This window comes from Neolamprologus multifasciatus, chromosome 11 (genome assembly GCF_963576455.1).
Source record: "Neolamprologus multifasciatus chromosome 11, fNeoMul1.2, whole genome shotgun sequence".
Classification (NCBI taxonomy): Eukaryota; Metazoa; Chordata; class Actinopteri; order Cichliformes; family Cichlidae; genus Neolamprologus; species Neolamprologus multifasciatus.
Genome location: NC_140449.1, coordinates 2,310,939 through 2,331,651, shown reverse-complemented (window position 1 = coordinate 2,331,651; position 20,713 = coordinate 2,310,939). Strand labels below are relative to the sequence as shown.

Sequence of the window (20,713 nt, the reverse complement as noted above, 5' to 3'; positions counted from 1 at the left end):
ACAGGATGGACCTTCCTCTGCCAGTTCTCTCCCTCACAGGTTCAGTTGTTCTGGCCGTTTGCTTAGGCCCACACTGAGACCTCTCCTGTCATCTTTACATACCTCCACAATATTATTATAATTTATTATAATTATTACCATAAGTTAGAAGTTGTTGATGATGAATCACTGAGGATGTTACTCTTGAACTGCAGACGAATTTACCAATTCTATTCATGACTGGCTTTTGAGTTCCAACTGAGGTGCAGAAGGTTTCCTGTCACTGTCAGAGTCAGGTTTGTTGCCAGCACGGCTGAAACTGTTCAGACAACCATCAGGTTTGATAGATTTATCTCCACGGTCGGATTCGTACCGTTTAACTTAGACAGTTTTGGTTCATCGCCAGGACTGGACTTCAGATTTCCTCTTGCTGTGTTCTTAATGTGGTGTGTAGTCTTTGAGTTTCTTTGCTTTTCTGCTGTGGTTTTTAACATTTCCACAACTTTACATGTGTGATCTCTGTATCTGAGCATTTCATAGTACTCAACAAAATTACACTTATCTGGATCCAGAATGCGAAGTTGTTCTACATCTCTGACCTGACATCTCTTAGCAGCCAAGATTTCGTTATCTTTTGCCATCTTGCTTACTTTCAGCCTCTTCTTTCACTTTATTTTCACGTTTTGCCTTCCATAAAGGAATCCACATGTACCTTGACCTCAACAGGTGATGAAGATGCTGCAGTCATAATGTTTTCACTTGGATGTCTTCACTGGAACAGCAGGTTTTGGTAAATATTGAGTAAAATAAAAATCACAGAATCACAGTTCAGAATGCTCACATATAATTCATCACATTCATCCTGACACACTGCTCTCTCTTCCACCAGCTACCTTTATATGTTAAAAGTATGATGGAAGCAGGAGTAAGGCGAGTCGGCTCACAGTCAGGGTGTGTTTTCCTCCTCTCAGACTGTGCGCGCAGGTGACCATGAGTAACGGCGGCTACATGGGGTCGCTTTATCAGAGCGACCTGCTGTGGGTAGCTTGGTCAAAATAGTGTTTCCGATGTGACTTCGCTGTGATAGGCAGATGTCTGAACACACTTTTCCTTTACTAAATATTTATTTTAGTGGGCGATCCGAGTTTACTGAAAAACACGAGGAGGCAGAGAGGAGAACACCCAGGACCAACCACGCGCCTGAGAGGACGGTGATAGTTGTAGTTAATCAAATCAGCAGGCCTGTTATAAAAGAAGTCCCATTTCAACTTCAGCTGATATGCAATATAATACATTGGTCATAGTGTTGACTCTTATTCAAGTTGTAACACATTTATTTCATTTTAAAGATTTTAAACAGGGGCTTATTTACACATGGATTTATACATTCATTTATAGATACACTTACACGACGTGTGCAAGGTGTACCACCACCCCGTCAGCTCTCCTCCAGCAATTGGATAAGAGAGAGATGGGTGGGCATACTAACGTGCAGGACTCCACAGCTTTAGCGGGACCTTGAACGCAGCACGCATAGGTTGAGAAACCCCGTGAAGAAATGACGCGTCCATTCACAGCGCTTTTACTTCCTGCATCTGTGGCTACAGCTGATGCTTTCTAAGGGGCGCGGCACGGGCACTAACTGTAGCCTAATGGGCTGTCGTGCGTTTAACCGAAGTTTTCTTTTCTTTTCTAACCCGGCTGTAACTTTGGTGTGGACCCAGCACAATGGTAGGATTCATTTATGGTTCTGTGCCTACGATTCAGTCCAGTACGGGTAACTTTTCTGTGGGCTGGAATGAATTTCGGAGACATCATTTTTTCTTATTGGCACCTTTCAGGTGCTCTTTAACGGGGTCAGCACGGGAAGAGGGAAGAGAGGGCTGACACTTTGACCGTAGAGGCTAAGCGTTCATGTCAGTTACGGACTCTTCTTCACTGGGTTTGTATTTCCGTAAACAAAACAGAGCCTTCCAGGATTGAGGGCACGGATTTGTTAAACAGGAAAAGCGGGAAAATACGCCCGAATGTTGTTACTTTGTGACTAAAGATGCGAAAGATATTTGTAGCAGAACTTCGGAAGTGATAAATCTGTAAACCGCGTTTGACGAGCTGCAGGTCAGACAAGTTCTTGCCAGCCTTTGTGTGTATTTGTGAAACGCAGCCACCAGTATTCACGCACTCAGTGTTTCAGACCGAGGTCAGAGATGCAGGCTGATCACGTGTGTTCAGAATCGGAAAGTTACCCCGCAAACGGCAACCTTCAGGGAACGGCCCCTTGCTTTATAGGTTACAGTGTCCGTATCTCTGTGGTGACAGCGTCCTCGTTTGTCATTGGGCCACTGCTGACGTTGGCAGGTGCTGATGTTTTTTTTTCTTTTAGCTGATTTTCTTTTAGGTGACATTTTTATGAAAAACAAACAAATACATGTTACAAAAACATTTTGGCAGGACAGACAAAAACACAACCAGCTGATCCAGCAGAGTTGGCTGGAGCATAAACCAGTAAATAAATAACTACACATAACACATGTCTGAGTGATCTGTGTGTTTGGAAGAAAAAAATAGCTGCAGTATCCTTTAAAAATCAAACATTGGTATCAATTCACTTTATTGATTGGCCTGTAATTTAACCTGCTGATGTGATGATATTTTATTATATATTTTATATTTTGGTGTTGTTGAATTAACAGTTAGTTGACTGGCCAAAAAGGGGTAAAGTTAAAAAAATAAAATAATAAAATAGTGATAGGTCATGAACTGGTTCATAGTAATCTGGGTTTAGTAATGTCCTTTCTGTGCTGTAGTTCGGTGTGTTTGGTGGAGACCACAGCTTTTGACAGATAAGGACTAAAGAAAACAAGCAATTTGGCATATTTTGAATTTCTTTTTTACACACAGAAAAAAATCAGTCATCAGACTTTATTGATATTGAAAAGGGCAATTAGTCAGAACTGTTAATGTGCTCTGAACACAGCTTTAAAAGAAAGGAGCCAATAAAACAGTCCTTACATTCACACAAAGGTTCGGCTGAAAGCACGAACGAGACCCCTGCTGTTTGTACTCGAGTATTTTTGTAACTAAATTGTCATCAGTTTCAAATGATAAGAAGTGAACCTGTGTGAGTCCTGTTGCTCACTTTGTCATTTGATTTAGCATAAATCGTGTCACCGTGGTCACATGGTTAGCACATGTTCCAAACATGAAGGGTGATGACAGGGTTCAAGAAATATCTGGGATGGCTGTCAGGAAGGGCATCAGGTGTGACGATCTGTGTTATGTTAGTCACAAAGGTGAGCCTTGTGAATAAGGAAGGAGAAGAAAGAAACTTACCGTGTGATGTTGAAATGCTGTCAACAGTGTCGTTTCTGATCTTTTGTCCCACAGAGCTGACTGTAGTCCTGTAAATATGGATCAGATAAAAGAAGCCAGGGTGCCGTGCTCCAGCCTCCTCACCTACCACAGAGAGCTGCTCGTGACCAGGCTGAGCAGCATTCAGTGCATCCTGGACAACCTGTTCACCTGTGGCTTCTTCTGTCAGGAGGATGTCGAGATTGTTCAGCAAACTGCCACCAAGGCTGATCAGGTAGGAAAAAGAAGATCTGTGCTTAAAAATCTCTGAATACGACTCCTGACTGCCTCACTGAGGAGGTGATGTTTGTGATAGTGTCTGCATGTGTGCGTCATCCCGCTGTGTTAGGGATGCACCGATACCACTTTTTTGGAAACGAGTACGAGTACTTTCATTTCAGTACTCGCCGATACCGAGTACTTAATAAAAACATGATTTAAATTTACAGGTAACAGCTTTAGTCCTATAATTTAACAAAAACAACAACAACAAGGGACTAGTTTGGAATTAAGAACATTTATTTTAAATGAAAAGCGTGGTATCGGTCCTCGGTATCGGGGACTTTTAACGAGTACGAGTACTTTAGAAAATGTGGTATCGAGGCCGATACCTGATACCGGTATCGGTATCGGTGCATCCCTGCTCTGTGTGTAAACATGACAGCTTGAAAAGTTTGGATTGTGTGTTTGTAAAACTCTGTGGAGGGTGAGGTAGCTAACCCCTAACGACCCACGACATCATCATCCATCAAGGTCTTCAAGGTCAACTTAGTAATTTATTGGTGGACAGCTACCATTCCTACAGGTGTTGTGTGTTTTGTGAATATATAGAAAGTGCTGTATAAAATGACATTTGACCTCTGACCTCTCCTTCAAGATTGCATACTTACTACACAATTTAAAAACTTTAAATATAAATTTGAATTTCTTTCATGATTTTTTTTTTTTAGGTGCGCAAAGTCCTGGAGCTCGTCCAGTGCAAAGGGGAGGAGGCCTGTGACTATTTCATCTTCATAATTTATAAAGTATGTGATGCATACATAGACCTGCAGCCATGGCTGCAAGAGATCAACTACAACCCAAGTGAAGATGTAGCCGTGATGAAGGTGGTTAACACTGATCCAAGTAGGTGTCATTATCTTTGACCTCCTTCATACTTTACAGCTCTCACATCTGTAAGAAGTCAGTCTGCTGTTTACCAGTCGAGCCGTTATGGTAGAATATAAAAATCTATAACAAGAGTAACAGTATATTTTCTACATGATTATACAGGAAGTGTAGTTAGATTTCAAACTGAAATTGTAGAAATCAGCGAGTTTTTTTTGAGTGGCTGAAGTTATATGTTAAAGGTGGGAATCACCATACATCCCACGATACGATATTATCACAATACTTAACCCACGATACGATATTATTGCAATTTTTAAAAATATTTTGTGATATTCAGATTCTGTACATAAAGTTAAACTTTATCAATATTCATTTTCTCTAATATCAAAGTCTCACACTCAGTCTTTCTCTCATTTCAGTTTGATTGTTGACAAACTGAACGGTTTGTATTACAGTCTAGTCCAACTTAACTGAATCAACCATCTGGTACAATTATAGCTATTCTGAACTATGCAGTTTATGAAAACTATGCAGCCCCTTCAGCAACTGAAGAATTTGAAAGTAAATTAAAACAAAATATAATTTTACATTAAATAAAAAGTTTTAAACTTCATTAAAATAAAACATGTCTTAAATTAAAATAAGTAAACTGTCATGTTTATTAAACACATTTGGACAGTGAAGGAATGTCAGGATTCTTGCTCAGAAAAAGGATCAACATGCTCTGAAGTCAGAGCACAAAAACCTTTTTGTAACAAAATATCGATTTCTGCTGTCCCTGTATCGATACATTATTAGCAAACAAAATATCACCATGCTACACAGTATCCATTTTTCCCCCACCCCTATTATATGTGGAGTATGTGGGTGTTTTACATGAATAACAACAGTAACCATCAGGCTGATGGAGCAGGAGTAAAGGAGTCCCTGAGTGTTATTGACTTAAAAAAGCTGTTTTAGTTGTTGTTTTTTACATGAACTTGTAGAATTGTTGTTTGTGAGAAAATGAAACATGCGCAGCCTTACCACCTCCTCAAGTCTCAGAATATCTTAAAAGCAGTTGAAAAGCAAAATCTGTTCAGTATGCAAAGGTCTTAGATGTTAATAGTGATGCCACGATTTCAGTGCACATTTCTGCCCACTTCACATATTTAGATGATGTAACATTGTAAAAGTAAATGATTTAGCTGGACACGAGACAAACGTTGTAAAACAGCTCTGTCAGCCTCACAGTTTTCTGTGTGGATAAAACAGGGGAACAGATCCAGTAAGATTAGCTCGAGTAACTAACGCAGTGCTTAAAGCCAACATCTAAGAAACAAATAATAACAGAAGGCAACCTGCACTCTGTCTCAAAACAATATTTGATACAAAATATCCAGACAGTAAGCCATTCTTTATGATTTCTTTTCACATTATTAAACACATTTGGACACATTTGTAACATTTTACCTTATTATTCATTTGAACTGATGTCAATTATGTTTAACTTTTGTTTGTATACTTTCAGGCTTTTGGTCTAAATTTAGTTTAACTAAATGTAATTAAGCCACACAAAAGCTTCCCTACCTGGAACCAGTCAACGTCACCCTGCGATTCTCCCTTAAATCACGTGATGACCAATAAAACACGGTGCACTGAAATCATTAAGGAAACACTTTTTTTCTCTTTAGAAACTCAGAAGAAATCCCCCCGTCTGTAGCTACAGATCTCACACACACACACACACACACACACACATACACACACACACACATACACATACACACCTCCACAGCAGCGCTGCAAGATGAGCAGTCAGTCTTTATTTAAACGTTTGGAACAATTTCCATGAATATCCCACTTTTGGAGCCCTCTCACACTGGGCCAGTTGCTCTTGTGTTCTCTTATTTAATCTGAAACATTTTTCTTGCTATTTTTGGTCATTTATGAAACATTTGTTTATATTATATTTATATATTATATTATATTTGGTCATTTATGAAACAGCTGAGCAGTGGCGGGCACTCAGGGTGTAAACACTCCACTCCCTCAGTTCTCTCTGCTTCACTTTTTTGTAGTTCTTACAAAGAACAACACCTCCTTATAAAACTCTAGATTTTCCCTCAAATAGGCACCGAGCCAATCACCTTCTACATTTCAAGAAGGCAAACTGCCACGCTCATGCTCATGCTCATGCTCATGCTCATGCTCATGCGTTCTCTACCCCTGTGAAAACGTGAACACGTGGAAAATTGAATAGCTATGTTAGTGCACTGACAACAAACAAATAGATAATTCTTTTTTGCCTTTCTAGAGGAGTTTTGTCTTCTACAGTTAGAGTAGAAGATCACAGTATTGCTGTGCTGGTGTACCTGCTGTTATTGTGGTCGTGTTGTGAGTTACAGTGCATTTGGAAAGTATTCACAGTGCTTCACTTTGCTGTCTCAGAGGCCTGAAGAGAATTCGTTCACTGGACTTCATGGCTGCCACTGACATGCTTATACAGACAGCCGTGTGCCAAACCCATGCCCAATCAGGAAACAGGATGCAGCCGAGTGTCATGGAAAAGTTACACATGTCAAGTTTTGTTTTTTATTTCAATACGTTTGCACCAGTTCTGAGTTTTTTCCATCATTATGGACTACTGTGTTCAGGAATTTGAGGTGAATTAATTTTGTTATCGGGCTGTAACATGGCAGCATGTGGAACCAGTGAAGTGCTGTGAATCCTGCACAGATGCACTGATCCAGATCTGTTTAAGAATGAGTTTGATCACAGCTTTGACACGTTTTAAATGTGCACTAAGTCAGCAGATACTGTGAGAAGTTAAGACACGACATGAGCCGGGACACCAGCTTCATCATGTCCTACGGCCAGCAAGAGGAGGCGCGGCTGGAGGACCTCTACACGGACACTGTGATGGAACTGCTAAACGACTGCAACGAGAGCCTGGGCTTCTTAGAGAGTGTGGACCAGCTCCTGGGAGACCACGCAGCTTTCAACCCCCAAGGTGAAATCATCTACGTAATGGGGGACGCTGGCGTGGGAAAATCCATCCTTCTGCAGAAGCTCCAGAACCTCTGGTCCGTAAAAGAGTTGCAGACGGATGCCGTCTTCTTCTTTAAGTTTCGCTGTAGGATGTTCAGCACCTTCAAGGACGCAGAACAAATCTCTCTCAGAGACCTTTTGTTCAAGCACAACTGCTACCCAGATCACGATCCAGACAACGAAGTGTTTGATTACATCCTGCGCTTCCCGGAGAAAGTCGTCTTTACCTTCGACGGCTACGATGAGATTCAGGAGGACGTCGACCTGATGAACCTGCCTGAGGTGGTTTCACCGGAGGACAAGGCCAACCCGCTCCAGCTGCTTATCAGCCTGCTCTGTGGGAAATTACTCAAGGGCTCTCAAAAGGTGCTGACGGCCCGGACGGGGATTGAGATCCAAAGCAGGGTGATCAGAAAGAAGGTGGCTCTGCGTGGCTTCTCCCCAGATCACCTGAAGACCTACACTGATTTGCACTTTAAGGAGCAGGAGCACCGAGAGCTGGTGTCCATTCAGCTGGATGCCAGCCCCCACCTCTGTGGACTGTGCTCCACCCCGCTCTTCTGCTGGATTGTATTCAAGAGCTTTGGACACCTGCACACGATGCACGACAGCTTTCATCTGCCCGAAACCTGCATCACGCTCACCGACATCTTCCTCCTGCTGTCCGAAGTGTTCCTCAGTCGCTCTGCTACACCTGCTCCGTCTTTGCTGAAGAAAAGCACCCGCTGCACCTCGGAGACGTTCAAAGCAGGGCTCAGGCCTCTTGCTGTGTTCGCCAAGCTGGCGCTGCAGGGGATGGAGAGAGGCAGCTTCATTTCCAGCCAAGAGGAGATCAGCGACTGCGGTGTGATGGAGGAAGATCTGACTCTCGGCTTTCTCAGACCTGTGAGTGAGGAGGATGCCAGCGGGAGCTCCGCTACCTTCGAGTTCCTCCACGTCACCCTTCAGTCTTTCCTGGCGGCTTTTGCTCTGGTGTTGGACGAGCAGGCTGCTGCCAGCTCCATCCTCAAGTTCTTCACAGAGTGCAGCAGGAGAACGAAGGTGTCTTGTCTGCCTCTTGATTCCTGCATAAGTAGCTCTTCAAAGCCCAGCGAAAAGAAGCCATTTGCAACCAACGAACACCTGCAGTTCACCAACCTGTTCCTGTGCGGCCTGCTGTCCAAGAGTCAGAGAGGCTTGATGGGACATCTGGTGTCTCCCGTCTTACTGAAGAAGAAACGGGCCCTGCTGAAGTCGTACCTTTCCACTAGTGTCAAGTTGCACCTGCGTGGCTTACCCCACCACGACGGCCAGGAAGGCAAGAAAGTTCACGTCTTGCCCAACTTCCTGTGGATGCTGAGGTGCATATTCGAGACGGGAAGCAAAGACATTGCTCAGATGACGGCGAAAGGCATCACGGCCGGCTTCATCAAGCTGGGTTACTGTAATGTGTACTCAGGTGACTGCACCGCCCTGAACTTTGTGCTGCAGCACCGTCAGAAACTCCTGGGGCTCGACATGGATAACAACAACATCAGCGACTATGGGGTGAAGCAGCTCAAGCCTTCCTTTTGCAAGATGACCGTAGTGAGGTGAGTGCGGCCGTGCTTTCAAACGCGTGCTTCGTTTAACTCTGAGCTCTAATGAAACTGTTCCCCTGCAGACTGTGTGTGAATCACCTGTCCGACAGCAGCATTGAGATTCTTGCAGAGGAGCTGTGCAAACACAAGGTTGTGGAGGTTTTGGGGTGAGTAGACGTTGTAACAGTAACAACAGATCAGGGTGTTGATGTGATTACATCAACATTTGGGAGCGACTGATCTGATTTTCTGATCAGATTGGGATCAGTGACACCTCAGCAGTGTTGGTCAAGTTACTTGAAAAAAGTAATCAGTAACTAATTACTGATTACTTCCCCAAAAAAGTAATCCCGTTACTTTACTGATTACTTATTTTCAAAAGTAATTAATTACTTAGTTACTTAGTTACTTTTTAAAAACACGATTTACAACCTGAATAGGTGATAAAGTGATAGATCTTTCCGCCCAATTCTACTTTTTCTACATAATCATCATACAAAATGTAATCAAATGGAAAATTCTCTTTTTAAAACTTGTTTTATTAGTTTTAATCTTTTAACTTTATGCATCAAGCAAAAATTTAATTATATGCAACATTCTCTGACTGGAAGAAATTAGTTTAATATTTAAGCTTATTTTCTGCACATTCCAGCACATAAAATAAAATATTTTGTGTGTTTACACTCAGTCTTTCAAATAGATGCAAGTAAAACACAGCAGAAAATAAATAAAGTCAAAGACTAGCGGTCCTGTTGCTCTATTTTCACCTGTAAAGCAGGAGTGGGGTAGGCGGAGGTTTACCCTGGTGCAGGTGTGCCGCAGCGGTCAGTGGAAGAATCCGCGAGTTTCTCTGTGAGTTTCCCATTACGTCGTAGCTACTCGGTGCTTGCTCGGAAGTTTAGGGTTTTTTTCGCTGTAAAAAGAAGTTTTCTTCCCACGCACAACGGACACTAATGTTTTTGTCACTTTTTATGGAATCAAACTCAAAGTAAGGTCAGTACTTCCACGCTTTAAACGCTGCACGCTCATACTCTCTCTGCACTCGATATATGATCCATTGTTGATCTGCACACAGCTGTTGTCACGAACGTCGCACTCGCTTACGTCACTGTCATGAGACACTCTCGCAAAAAAATCACGGTTTAGTAACGCAGTAACGCAGCGTTCCTACGGGAAAGTAACAGTAATCTAATTACTGTTTTTGAAATAGTAATCCCTTACTTTACTCGTTACTTGAAAAAAGTAATCAGATTACAGTAACGCGTTACTGCCCATCTCTGCACCTCAGTAGCACGCAGGGGCCCAGTCTGTTCAGTTCAGTCTTACATTGTGTATGTTCACTTCTTCACACTTCAGCAGCTGTTTGCTAACGATGTGGAAGTGCTAACACAGCATGGAGGAATGTGAAAGTAAAGGCTCAGCACTGTCTGCTCTCACTCAGCGTTCAAACTCTCTCTGATCCAGTTATCTGGGTGGTAGTTTTATAAAGTTATAAACTGAGCGAAATAAGTAAGTCAGAAACGCTCTGTGCTCGTCTTGTTTCACATTGTCAGGGTTCAGAAATGTTACTAAACACCAGGTTGGCTCACTGTGGCTACAACAGTCTGTAGGTTTTGCTGTCGTGACAGGATTCGTTCAGTGATACATTTTTTCCATGTTCTGCGTTGAACAGGCTACAGTGAATAAATATCCTTGGTTTGGTGTGTAGGCTCTGAGCTCATCACTCCAGCCGCGTGTGGCACAAACAACAACAACTTTATCTATAGAGCACATTTAAAAGCCAACGCTAAACCAAAGTGCTTAACAGACAGAAAATAGAACATAAATATTATTAGACCAACAAAGTACCAAATATGCTAACAGGTCAGTGTCACTGATACAGGAATAGCATGAAATGCATATCAAATAAAAACATAGCAAAAGCACAAAAAAAGATATGAATAAAAGAGAACTAGAGTCAGTCAAGAAATCAATTCAACTCAATTCAATTTTATTTACACAGCGCCAAATCACAACAAAAGTCGCCTCAAGGCGCTTCATAGATACAGAGAAAAACCCAACAATCATATGACCCCCTATGAGCAGCACTTTGGCGACAGTGGGAAGGAAAAACTCCCTTTTAACAGGAAGAAACCTCCAGCAGAACCAGGCTCAGGGATGGGCGGGGCCATCTGCTGTGATTGGTTGGTGAGAGAAGGAAGACAGGATAAAGACATGCTGTGGACGAGAGACAGAGATTAATAACAGATATGATTCAATGCAGAGAGGTCTGTTAATACATAGTGAGTGAGAAAGGTGACTGGAAAGAAAAAACTCAATGCATCATGGGAATCCCCCGGCAGCCTACATCTATTGCAGCATAACTAAGGGAGGATTCAGGGTCACCTGGTCCAGCCCTAACTATATGCTTTAGCAAAAAGGAAAGTTTGAAGCCTAATCTTAAAAGTAGAGATAGTGTCTGTCTCCTGAATCCAAACTGGAAGCTGGTTCCACAGAAGAGGGGCCTGAAAACTGAAGGCTCTCCCTCCCATTCTACTTTTAAATACTCTAGGAACAACAAGTAGGCCTGCAGAGCGAGAGCGAAGTGCTCTAATAGGGTAATATGGTACCCTATTAGATGGGCATTAACTAACAGGAAAGGTTAACTAAACAGGTTTCTAACCGTGATTTAAATGATTGGATAGCAGAAGGTTACTCCACAAATCAGGTGCAGTCACGGCAGACGCACGGTCACCTCCAGACTTCAGCCGAGATCTTGGCTGCACCAAGAGTAACTGAGTAGATTATCTTTGTGCTCTAACAGGAATATACGATTGAAGGCGTTCAGTAAGGTAGCTCAGCGCTGTGTCGTTGATCATTTTAAAGTAAGCAGCAGTATTTTAATTTAGATTTAATGGGTAGACAGTGCAGGTCAGCTAGAACAGGCGTAACAGAGGCAAACCTCCCAGTTCCAGTCTGAAGGCGTGCCGCTGTATTTTTGAACAGTTTGCAGTCGATGAAGAGTAGTTTGCTCAGTTTGGGCTGGAGTGTTTGGTGTTGGTGTTTATATATACACATATACTTTTACAAACAAATATGGATGTCTTACAATGTTTGGAATAATGTTTTCATCTTATCTTCTTTAATTCTTTTTATTTGAGGATGCTATCCCTCTGTGCAGCTCTCTGCCGACACTTGATGTCCTTCAAATGTGCATGAAGCAGCTCACTATGTTATTCCACTTTCTCCAAACCCTGTCTGAATCCCTTTTTAAAAAACCAAAAGCACACAGTGATTTATGTTTTTATATTTGTGTCCTCAGGCTTTACAACAATAACATCACAGATGTTGGAGCCCGGCTTGTTGCTCAGATCATCGAAGAATGCCCCAAACTGCGAGTTCTCAAGTAAGTTAAACAGATCTCCATTTGGGGAAAAAAACCAACATACCTTACTAACATTACTAACATTACTCACCTTGAATACTTTGACATTACTTCGTAGGATTGGTAAAAACAAGATCACCAGTGTTGGTGGGAGGCATCTGGCCAACGCCATAAAGAAGAGCTCGTCAATATTCGACGTTGGGTAAGAATTCAGTGTTCATCCAGGAAATTCAGCAAAGTGCTGAGTTGTAAGAGTAAAAATGCAGCGTTAATGGTGACAGAGGAAGTTTATTTATTCTGAGTGTTTGGGCACCACAGAAATACACCCTGGTGACTGAAACCAGACATGACAAAGAGAGAAATCCCTCCAAGAGGCATTTTTAGCTGTGTGGTTTAGCCCAGCTGAAAACATTTGAGGAAGCACTTGGTAATGAGGTGCCTGATCAGGCTTTCTGTGCATTTTTGCAGGATGTGGGGCAACAGTATCGGCGATGAGGGAGCAGAAGCATTTGGAGAAGCTTTGAGGAAGCACCCGAGCCTCACCAACCTCAGGTAGGAAGTTATACAAACGGCACAAAAATAAAAACGCCCATCCAGACTTAACGATTAAAATCTTTACTCTTTTTTTGTCTTCTAGTCTGTCGGCCAATTGCATTACATCCAGAGGTGGGCGGGGCCTGGCTGGAGCACTGAAAGAGAACACGGCGCTCAGGATATTCTGGTACGTGCAGTCTGTGTTATCCCAGTCGACATCAGGAGAGCTGGGAGGCGCCACCTGAACTCGCAGCACAGCGCTTAAATGCATGGTTGACCTTATGGATGTGGAGCTACGTCAGTGTCAGTGCTGCCTCTCCAGAGTGACGTGAGTCTCAGGGCTGTGTTACTGTTTGTGCTTTTTAGGTTGGTGGAGAATGAAATGACCGATGATGCAGCTCCACACCTGGCTGACATGATTCAGGCAAACACTGGTCTGACCCACCTGTGGTGAGGACAACACAGCATCAGTCTGCACCCTGTTTACACAGCTCGGTGTCCTTTGTAAGTCACTGCTTGTTTGTCTGCAGGTTAATCAGCAACCAGTTCACTGTGGAGGGGATGAGGCAGCTCGCTGAGGCCCTCACTCACAACCAAGCGCTCAAAGAGATATGGTGAGCATCCGTTCAAGTTGACATCTTGGTCTTTTGTTCTCCCCTCAAGGTTATGTCAGACCAAGCAGAGGATGATTGTTTGAAGTAAAACTTATTCTGGACACAAACTTGAGCTAGTTAGAGATGGATCGGTAACTGTAAGGCTGTTAAATGCTCTGCTGTCACTTCCAACATAAACGAAGACAGGAAACTAAACAGCAGTGATGTTTGTAAGGTTACTGAAGTTGGGCTAGCTCAGACCTTCCTAAAGTGTGGGGCCCGCTCCCTAGGGGGGGCGCAGAGCCATTGCAGGGGGGGTGCGGCGTGAAAAGGAAAAAAACCCAAAACAAAACGCTTGGACACTGCTAGCATGGGGCGCCCACACAGACGCAAAGCAGGAGATGAAGCATCGCTGAATATGTTTCCAAATCAACTTCATTCTAAGACAAAGACTAGAAAATATGATGAAGCAAATCTTCCCTTTGGCTTCACCTGCACAGGTGCTGAGGTAGGTCTCCCTGCAGGATTGGTTTCCCTGTGTCGGGAGCAGCGCTGGGCTGTTTAAATCACAGACAAACAGGATCCCACATTCTTGATTTTTAGTTCACAAACACTTCTTGTAATGACAAACTACTCCTGACATTTTGGAGATGTTTGCTCTTTATACAGTACGGAGCCCCGCAGGGGACATGGAAGAAAAAAAAAATTAAGACTGACTTTTGCGAGATCTCGCAAAAGTTTTAGCCGCATTCTTCGGAGGCCGCCAGCTCGAAGCCGACCGGGAGGTCGAGGCACGATGTGCCGGGAAAGCGGTGTTCCTCCCGGCTGTAGTACGTCTCGACCTCCCGTTAGCTTCGAGCTAGTGGGTGTCAGATCTCCGAAAACGTCGGAGCACTTTTGCAAATATGTGATGTCTTGTAAACCGAGCAGATATCTGACGTTTACACAACTACATTCACGCCTCAAAATATCTTAAAAGTGTATTTTGTGACCCAGAAAGAGTAATATTACAACTAAGTAGCTGCCGCCATTGTTGGAATTCAACTTTTGTGAGATCTCGCAAAAGTCCGTCTTAATTCTTTTTTCTCTCCCATGTCCCCTCCGGGGCTCCGTAATACAGGAAGTTACAGCAGGATACAAATAACATCAGGCTGATCCTGCCACGATTTTGTGTTTAAACCCATTTTGCACAGAGAGACATTTTTTGAAAAATGTATTGATAACAATGTTGAAAATTATTACACAGGAAAAAAAACAACTACAGTAAAATAATCACAGCGTGACGCCTCTGCCTTTGTAAATGGAGGGACAGTAACTGTGTAAAACCTGCAGACAGTCAGATTAACAGTATTTTGTCTCTATCTGTCGTTCTGCAATTCATCTCATGTAAACAATAACGTGGCCACAGCGTGACGTGAAAAAGGCACATACCTTTGACGTTGATGAACTCTGTATTCCTCGTCCACATGTAAACGCAAAAAAGGAGTTTTATAAAATCTCAGTTTTCGCTGATTTGAAACGCCGTTTACGTGGACGAAACAGCTGCGTTTTCGTAGGTGTGGACGCAGCGTAAAAGAGTTAGTAGTTTATTTTATTACTACCTGTAATTTATTGCAGATTACTTGTATTTGCTTAATTGTTTACTAAATGTTTGAGGTGTGAAATAAACCACAACCAAAACATTTTTCATGTAAAACAAAGGAGCCCAGCAAAAAAAGTTTGGGAACCACTGACTTAAAGATTGGATATCCCACCTGCTGTGAAGGGTTTAATGCAGTACAGATGTTATTATTATCATTACGTCACATCCTGTTTATGACAGTTAAAATATAATATTCTTATAAGAAATAAAATTGTCTCATTGTCTCATAAGGGTGGTGCGTTAGATTTTATGAGGTGGTGCTCATTGTGAAAAGTTTGAGAACCACTGATCTGATCATCAGGCGCCTCTACTGTAAGGTAGACCTACAATAACGGACTAGCACGTAAATAGACTCAAAGGGTGTAGCTCTGCTGATGGCCCTCATCTCTCTGTTGAAACGGACAGGGAGCTAATAAAGTAGAGGAATTAAGCTGTCCCAAGTCATTTCAGGTTCAGTAGAAAAAAAACAGGAAATTCCTGCTTCATCATTCAGATGTTCAACTGAGACAGAATTTATTGATTCATCAGTAAAAGGTCTATTGAGATATTACAGATGATGAATGAAAGAAACACAGCATAATCTAAAGTGTCGGGCCATAACACGCCACCAGAAGTAACGCTGGTGGAGGACGTGTTGATCTCCTCGATCTGGATCCACAGTGGACCCAGACCAGCAGGGAGATGTCCTCTACAACACTAGGTCCAGCTTCTCCCTGTCCCCCGTCGTTAACGTTGTCCCTGTGAATGCATGACTGCAGTCTGATTGTGTTTCTACAGCGTGAAAGGAAACCGGCTCTCTGAAGAGGAAGAGCAGCAGTTCGTGTCAGAGAAGCGGCTGCGGTTCCACTGACTGGGCACATGACGCATGCACGGAGCTGTGTGGAGGAGGAAGTGTGGCGCTCGGTCCGTGTGTCAGCAAACGGATTTGGTGCAGCTTCACCCGATGCTGCGGGGATAAAGTCGCACCACCTCCACTGTCTGTTTTTATTTATTTATTATTCTTAAGCGAAAAAAACCCAGAATGTTTATTTTTGAAGTCTCTGAACGACATCACCGTGTTGCATTTTGGGGACTTTCCCCTAAAATTTCAACAAGTGTTTCACAGTTTTCCACAAAAGTCAGGAAGTGGGACCTTAAACAGGAAGTATACAGCATGCTGACTCACATGCACACCTTGTTTTCTGTGTACTGTAAATGCTGTTTTATATTCATCTCACTGTTACACAAGATGCTGTTTCTCACATACTTGATGGTGTTTCAAAGGTCTCGAACTCTTTCCTGTGTTTCTGCATAGATGTGACCTGAAGTGTTAAAAGTGTTACAACAATAAATAAGTGGAGCCCAAACACTCCCCGTGAGCGGCAAATGTGTGAATCCGCTTCCTGTGTCTCCCCGCTGCTTTCTTCAGACATTCCTGTTGGACTAAAGCAAAGACTTTGATTCGACTGTTTCAGACGTGGCCAACACGTCTGTATATAACGTGTTTTACACATGGGCTCAAGTCCTTGTGTTTGTGCGTGTTTGTTTAGGAAGAAAACAAAGCAAAATGCTTCATCGTGGTCGATTCAGTTAAACAACATTGTCCCAGCAGCCGTCTGATTGGTCCAGGTAATCTTTAATAAACAAACAGGCAGCGTGGTCGTTTCAGAGAGCCGGAGCTCCTTACACACAGGTTGTTCAGTATGAACATTAACCCATGTGAGAGGCTGCTTGGAGCCCACAGGCTAACATGCTGTGAAATCCTGTTTCTATGGATGCACATAAAGAAATATTCAAGCTTGCTGTGTTTGTTGTGCAGATTCTGTTTGTCGGGGCTCAAAGCCGACAGTTTGCAGATAAAAAGCCTGCTGGGGCCGTGTTTCTCTCGGTGCACACTAACAAATCCAGCAGCAACCAGCAGCTCAGAGCCTCTCGTTTGATCTTTGATTTGTTCTTTTTCTTAGTTGGTTTATTTGTCTCAGCTTTCTGCCACTTACCTGGGTTCAGGTATAAACACACCACACCCTCCCTCAGCAGGCTGTAGTCTGCACCACCTTTTGCTTTCACTTTTATTTAGCTTCAGGTTCGTTCTCCTCCCTCGCTCACCGTGTCTGGCTTCAAAATGAGAAGATGATGATGATGATGATGATGGCCAAAATGCTGGGAGCATCATGAACCCAGCACATTCACCTTGTGCTTCTTCAGACAGTAGAGACCAATTAACTGAGACAGGACCGTCTCATATATTCACATTAGATCTGTTTTATTCTTTGGAATAAGCAAAGGTCCAGTATTGATCAGCCTCCTGTGCCTACAGTCATCAATAATTGCCAGATTTTCTTTTCTTTCTTTCCAGCGAGTTGCAGGCTGTGCAGGGGGTTTAGTGCAAACAGTGGAAGCTCCATCGTCATGACCCGAGTTACACAATAATACAAAAAGTCATTGGAGAACTGAGACTCTGAGGCTGGTGACTAGAGATGGGTATCGTTTAGGTTTTATCCGATACCGGTGCCCAATCGGTACTTTTGAAACGGTGCCGGTGCTTAAACGGTGCTCAAACCGGTGCTTAAAGAATGGAGAACACAAACTTGGTCCAGAAACCTCTCATGTTCAGCTGTTTTTTTGTAAAAAGATAACAATGTTAGCCTTTTCTGCAGCTATGGGGCATATATGGTATCACTCTTGGCTGGAAGCAGCTTAAACAATGGAAAAAACACAAACTTTGTCCAAAAACCTCTCATGTTTAACTGTTTTCCACTTTTTCTTTGGTCATTTTAGCCTTTTTGTCCAGGGTGAAGGGAGTATCTGCCATCAAACAAGAAGACAGCCGCATGTAGCTACGACGGTGTTTGCTAGTTCACCTTACATGCATTAATGTAATAACGTGGTTAGCCTACTCAACGTAAATTACACACCAACAACATTAAGCTACTCACGCAGAGAAGAACGGCTGCTGCTGCATCATCATCCTCATCATTTCTGCTACACTGGCAGGGCTAGGGGCCAGGACTCTCCTCTTCGGGTTTTTGGGGGATGTTGCTAACTCCGGGTCGATAACAGGCACCACACCTGCAGTAGATGTGCTCATCAGATTTGAGGTGTTACCTCCTTTGACAGTATCACAGTATCAGCTTAAAGCACTTGTTGCAGCTGCTGAGTTTGCATCTTTTGCTGTGAAGTACAGCCAGACTTTGACCGCTTCGCCTTGGACATTTTTAATCTGTAGCTCTGCTCTAAAAGAATGTACGTACCTGGACCCGCCTACTATCCTCGGAAACGTAAAATGATTGGCTAGAATCTAAAGTGTATCACAGCTCAGGAAAAAAAGCACCAAAATGTGCGCTGCTTTTCGGTCTGGTTACTACCGTTTATGACAGAACCAGTGCCATCATGGCACCAGATACCGGTACCCATCCCTACTGGTGACTGAAAGAGTTCACCCAGCTCTCATCTAATGGGGCGTCACTGCAACTAATAACACCTGTCATTAGTTTATTAATCACTCTGTAAGACAGGTTTACAGTGCTCTGATTGGATGGAGTTGCTTGGCTGACATTAGGGTAGATCCTGGCGCGCAGCCTGGGCCTCTGATACACCTCTGTCAGTGTAAATGTATCTAACCATGCGATGAGTCCCTCACATATGTTCATATATGAAAAAAGAAGACGTACGTCAACATTATGTCTCAGTTTATCTACACGATCTTTATTGTGGTCTCATTATAAAAAGTTTGGAACTTTTCTCTTATTTAATTATCTGTGGAGGTTTTTCTCACTAGGAAAGCTGTGAAATGTCAGAAAACAGGACGTAGATCAGCTACAGAATCAAGATTAAAGTGTCATCGGAGTATGAAAGGTCACTGACTGGGTGATTTCGAGTGACGATGGGTGAAATGACAGCTGGTGACTTGCTTTTGTACCAGGCTGTGAAGCAAAGCCAGGCGTGTTTACGCGTGGGTCTGATCAGGAACGAGCCTCACGTGATGTTTACAGGAACTGTACTGATGTAACCAAAGTCCCATCCTGAGCTCAGATATAACGTCATCTCCTGAGGAAACCACGCCACGTGGCAGAAAGCTCTGGAAATGTTTCACTACAGAGTTGCAACTATAACTGCACTCGTAACATGCTCTCGTTTAACGCCAGCCTTTCCCGTAAACCTTTCCAAGTTCAAGGATGCAGCGTGGCGTCAGAGCCACTGTGGTATTAGAGGTGTCTGTGTTACTGCAAAGTGATGGAAATACAAAAACCCACACGGACAGGACAGTGAAATGTCAGAGTCATCTTTTAAGGCCAGATTTGTTGCACATTTCCTCATAAATTCACAGACAAATGAAAAGACAGTCGGACCTGCTCACAGGAATCAGCTGCATGATCAGTCAGGGAGAAGTGGTTGTGATCTCGCAGGATTCAGATCAGAGAGAGAGATGACGGTACAGTCAAAGCCCCGTGTCCATCAAGCAGCCACGTGGTCGCTCTGTCGCCACAAACGCACCGATCCTGCCTCCACGCACTGTGTGAAGGGAGCGCGTCACCGGGCTCAGTTAATCTCTGTGTGGCCGTCTGATGTCCAGAACAGTGTGACGATTCAGCAGCTGTGAGTGTGCCGGGGTGGATCCCAAAACTCCAAACTTTGATCCGTTTGCCTTCCAGTGACACCAGAGAACCACACTAGCTTCAATACATTCAACAACGACAGTAAAGCAGCTCAGCGGGACTCCCAGCTGACTCACGAGAGACGGAAACACTCAGTGTGTGTGTTCAGTAAGGGACTGCGTGACAATGGTTAGTGAGGAGGGGCTGCAGGGGTCGGCGTGCTCTGCACTTCTGTCGTTTGCTCAGGAAAACTTTTAATGATGTAAAAAGTTTACATTTCACAGAGTCCAGTGTTTCATCTTAAAAAACGTCATACTTTCACAGATTACACCCCCCAACACACATTACATGTCATGGAAGACACGGTGAACGCAGCAAGAGTCACAATAAGAAGCAACGTTAGCATGATCATAAAAAACATCATTATAAAATCTTTTCAGCCATTAAATCATTTTTGGGAGATACAACAACCAAACAAACATATTTATATAAGCACAAAATGAATGTTGACTTAGCACAAATCAGTTTGAGGAATGTGTAGGAAACCAATAATAAAACGTAAACCATGGTTATTCTATTAAAACCATTTCCCCTCCCTCCGCACCGCCATCATTTTCTCACGGTCTCTAAGATCACAGACGACACAGGAACCTTTCATCTCCTGCTTTCATGATAAAAATCTCAAAAATAACGTCACATCAAGATCATAAGTGAGAGCGCACTGCCCCCCAGTGGTGGAGAGCAGTAACTACAGAAACAAGAAAAAGGATCATGTCTAAACTAGAAGGCACACATCTAAACACAGACATGTTTCTGTCTCCCATCATTCTCATATTTAAAACAATATATTAATGTTTGATTTCAAACACTTTACTATGTAAATAAGTTCAATTACCAAAATGACAAATCTTAAAAAAACCTCTGGTTTGTAGCCAGTTTCACCTCCACAACACTTCTGCATGATTTCAAGCATAAAA

General features: G+C 43.1%; 2 protein-coding genes and 1 long non-coding RNA gene across 9 annotated transcripts in view; 2 read left to right on the top strand and 1 right to left on the bottom strand.

The window, feature by feature from the left end:
- The window catches only part of LOC146507558 (uncharacterized), a 401,529-nt gene that overhangs the window by 58,661 nt on the left and 322,155 nt on the right, over positions 1–20,713 (top strand). The window lies entirely within an intron of this gene.
- Positions 1–20,713, bottom strand: part of znrf2b (zinc and ring finger 2b) — a 105,255-nt gene that overhangs the window by 34,857 nt on the left and 49,685 nt on the right. The gene's annotated exons all lie outside the window — the stretch shown is intronic.
- Positions 1,440–20,282, top strand: nod1 (nucleotide-binding oligomerization domain containing 1). Of its 6 annotated transcripts, none has more exons than XM_085176692.1 (13): positions 1,446–1,710; positions 3,136–3,272; positions 3,367–3,565; positions 4,281–4,455; positions 7,229–9,041; positions 9,113–9,196; positions 12,331–12,414; positions 12,512–12,595; positions 12,862–12,945; positions 13,031–13,114; positions 13,294–13,377; positions 13,458–13,541; positions 15,940–16,300. In XM_085176692.1, the coding sequence occupies exons 3-13, from the start codon at positions 3,389–3,391 to the stop codon at positions 16,010–16,012; spliced, it is 2,826 nt and encodes a 941-aa protein (XP_085032818.1). In that variant the 5' UTR covers positions 1,446–1,710; positions 3,136–3,272; positions 3,367–3,388; the 3' UTR covers positions 16,013–16,300. The 6 variants fall into 6 exon arrangements, 4 of the variants coding, with proteins under 4 accessions (XP_085032819.1, XP_085032818.1, XP_085032817.1 ...); XM_085176691.1 differs by lacking the exon at positions 3,136–3,272 and adding an exon at positions 1,821–1,921; XR_014876744.1 differs by lacking the exon at positions 3,136–3,272 and adding an exon at positions 16,797–20,282 and having other exon boundaries at positions 1,450–1,710; positions 15,940–16,470.

Excerpts from the sequence above, each read along its gene's own strand:
- nod1 (XM_085176692.1), top strand. The coding sequence starts at position 3,389 with ATGGATCAGATAAAAGAAGCCAGGGTGCCGTGCTCCAGCCTCCTCACC. Across the intron at positions 12,946-13,030 it reads CCGAGCCTCACCAACCTCAG|TCTGTCGGCCAATTGCATTA; the intron begins GTAGGAAGTTAT and ends TTTGTCTTCTAG. Across the intron at positions 13,115-13,293 it reads ACGGCGCTCAGGATATTCTG|GTTGGTGGAGAATGAAATGA; the intron begins GTACGTGCAGTC and ends TGTGCTTTTTAG.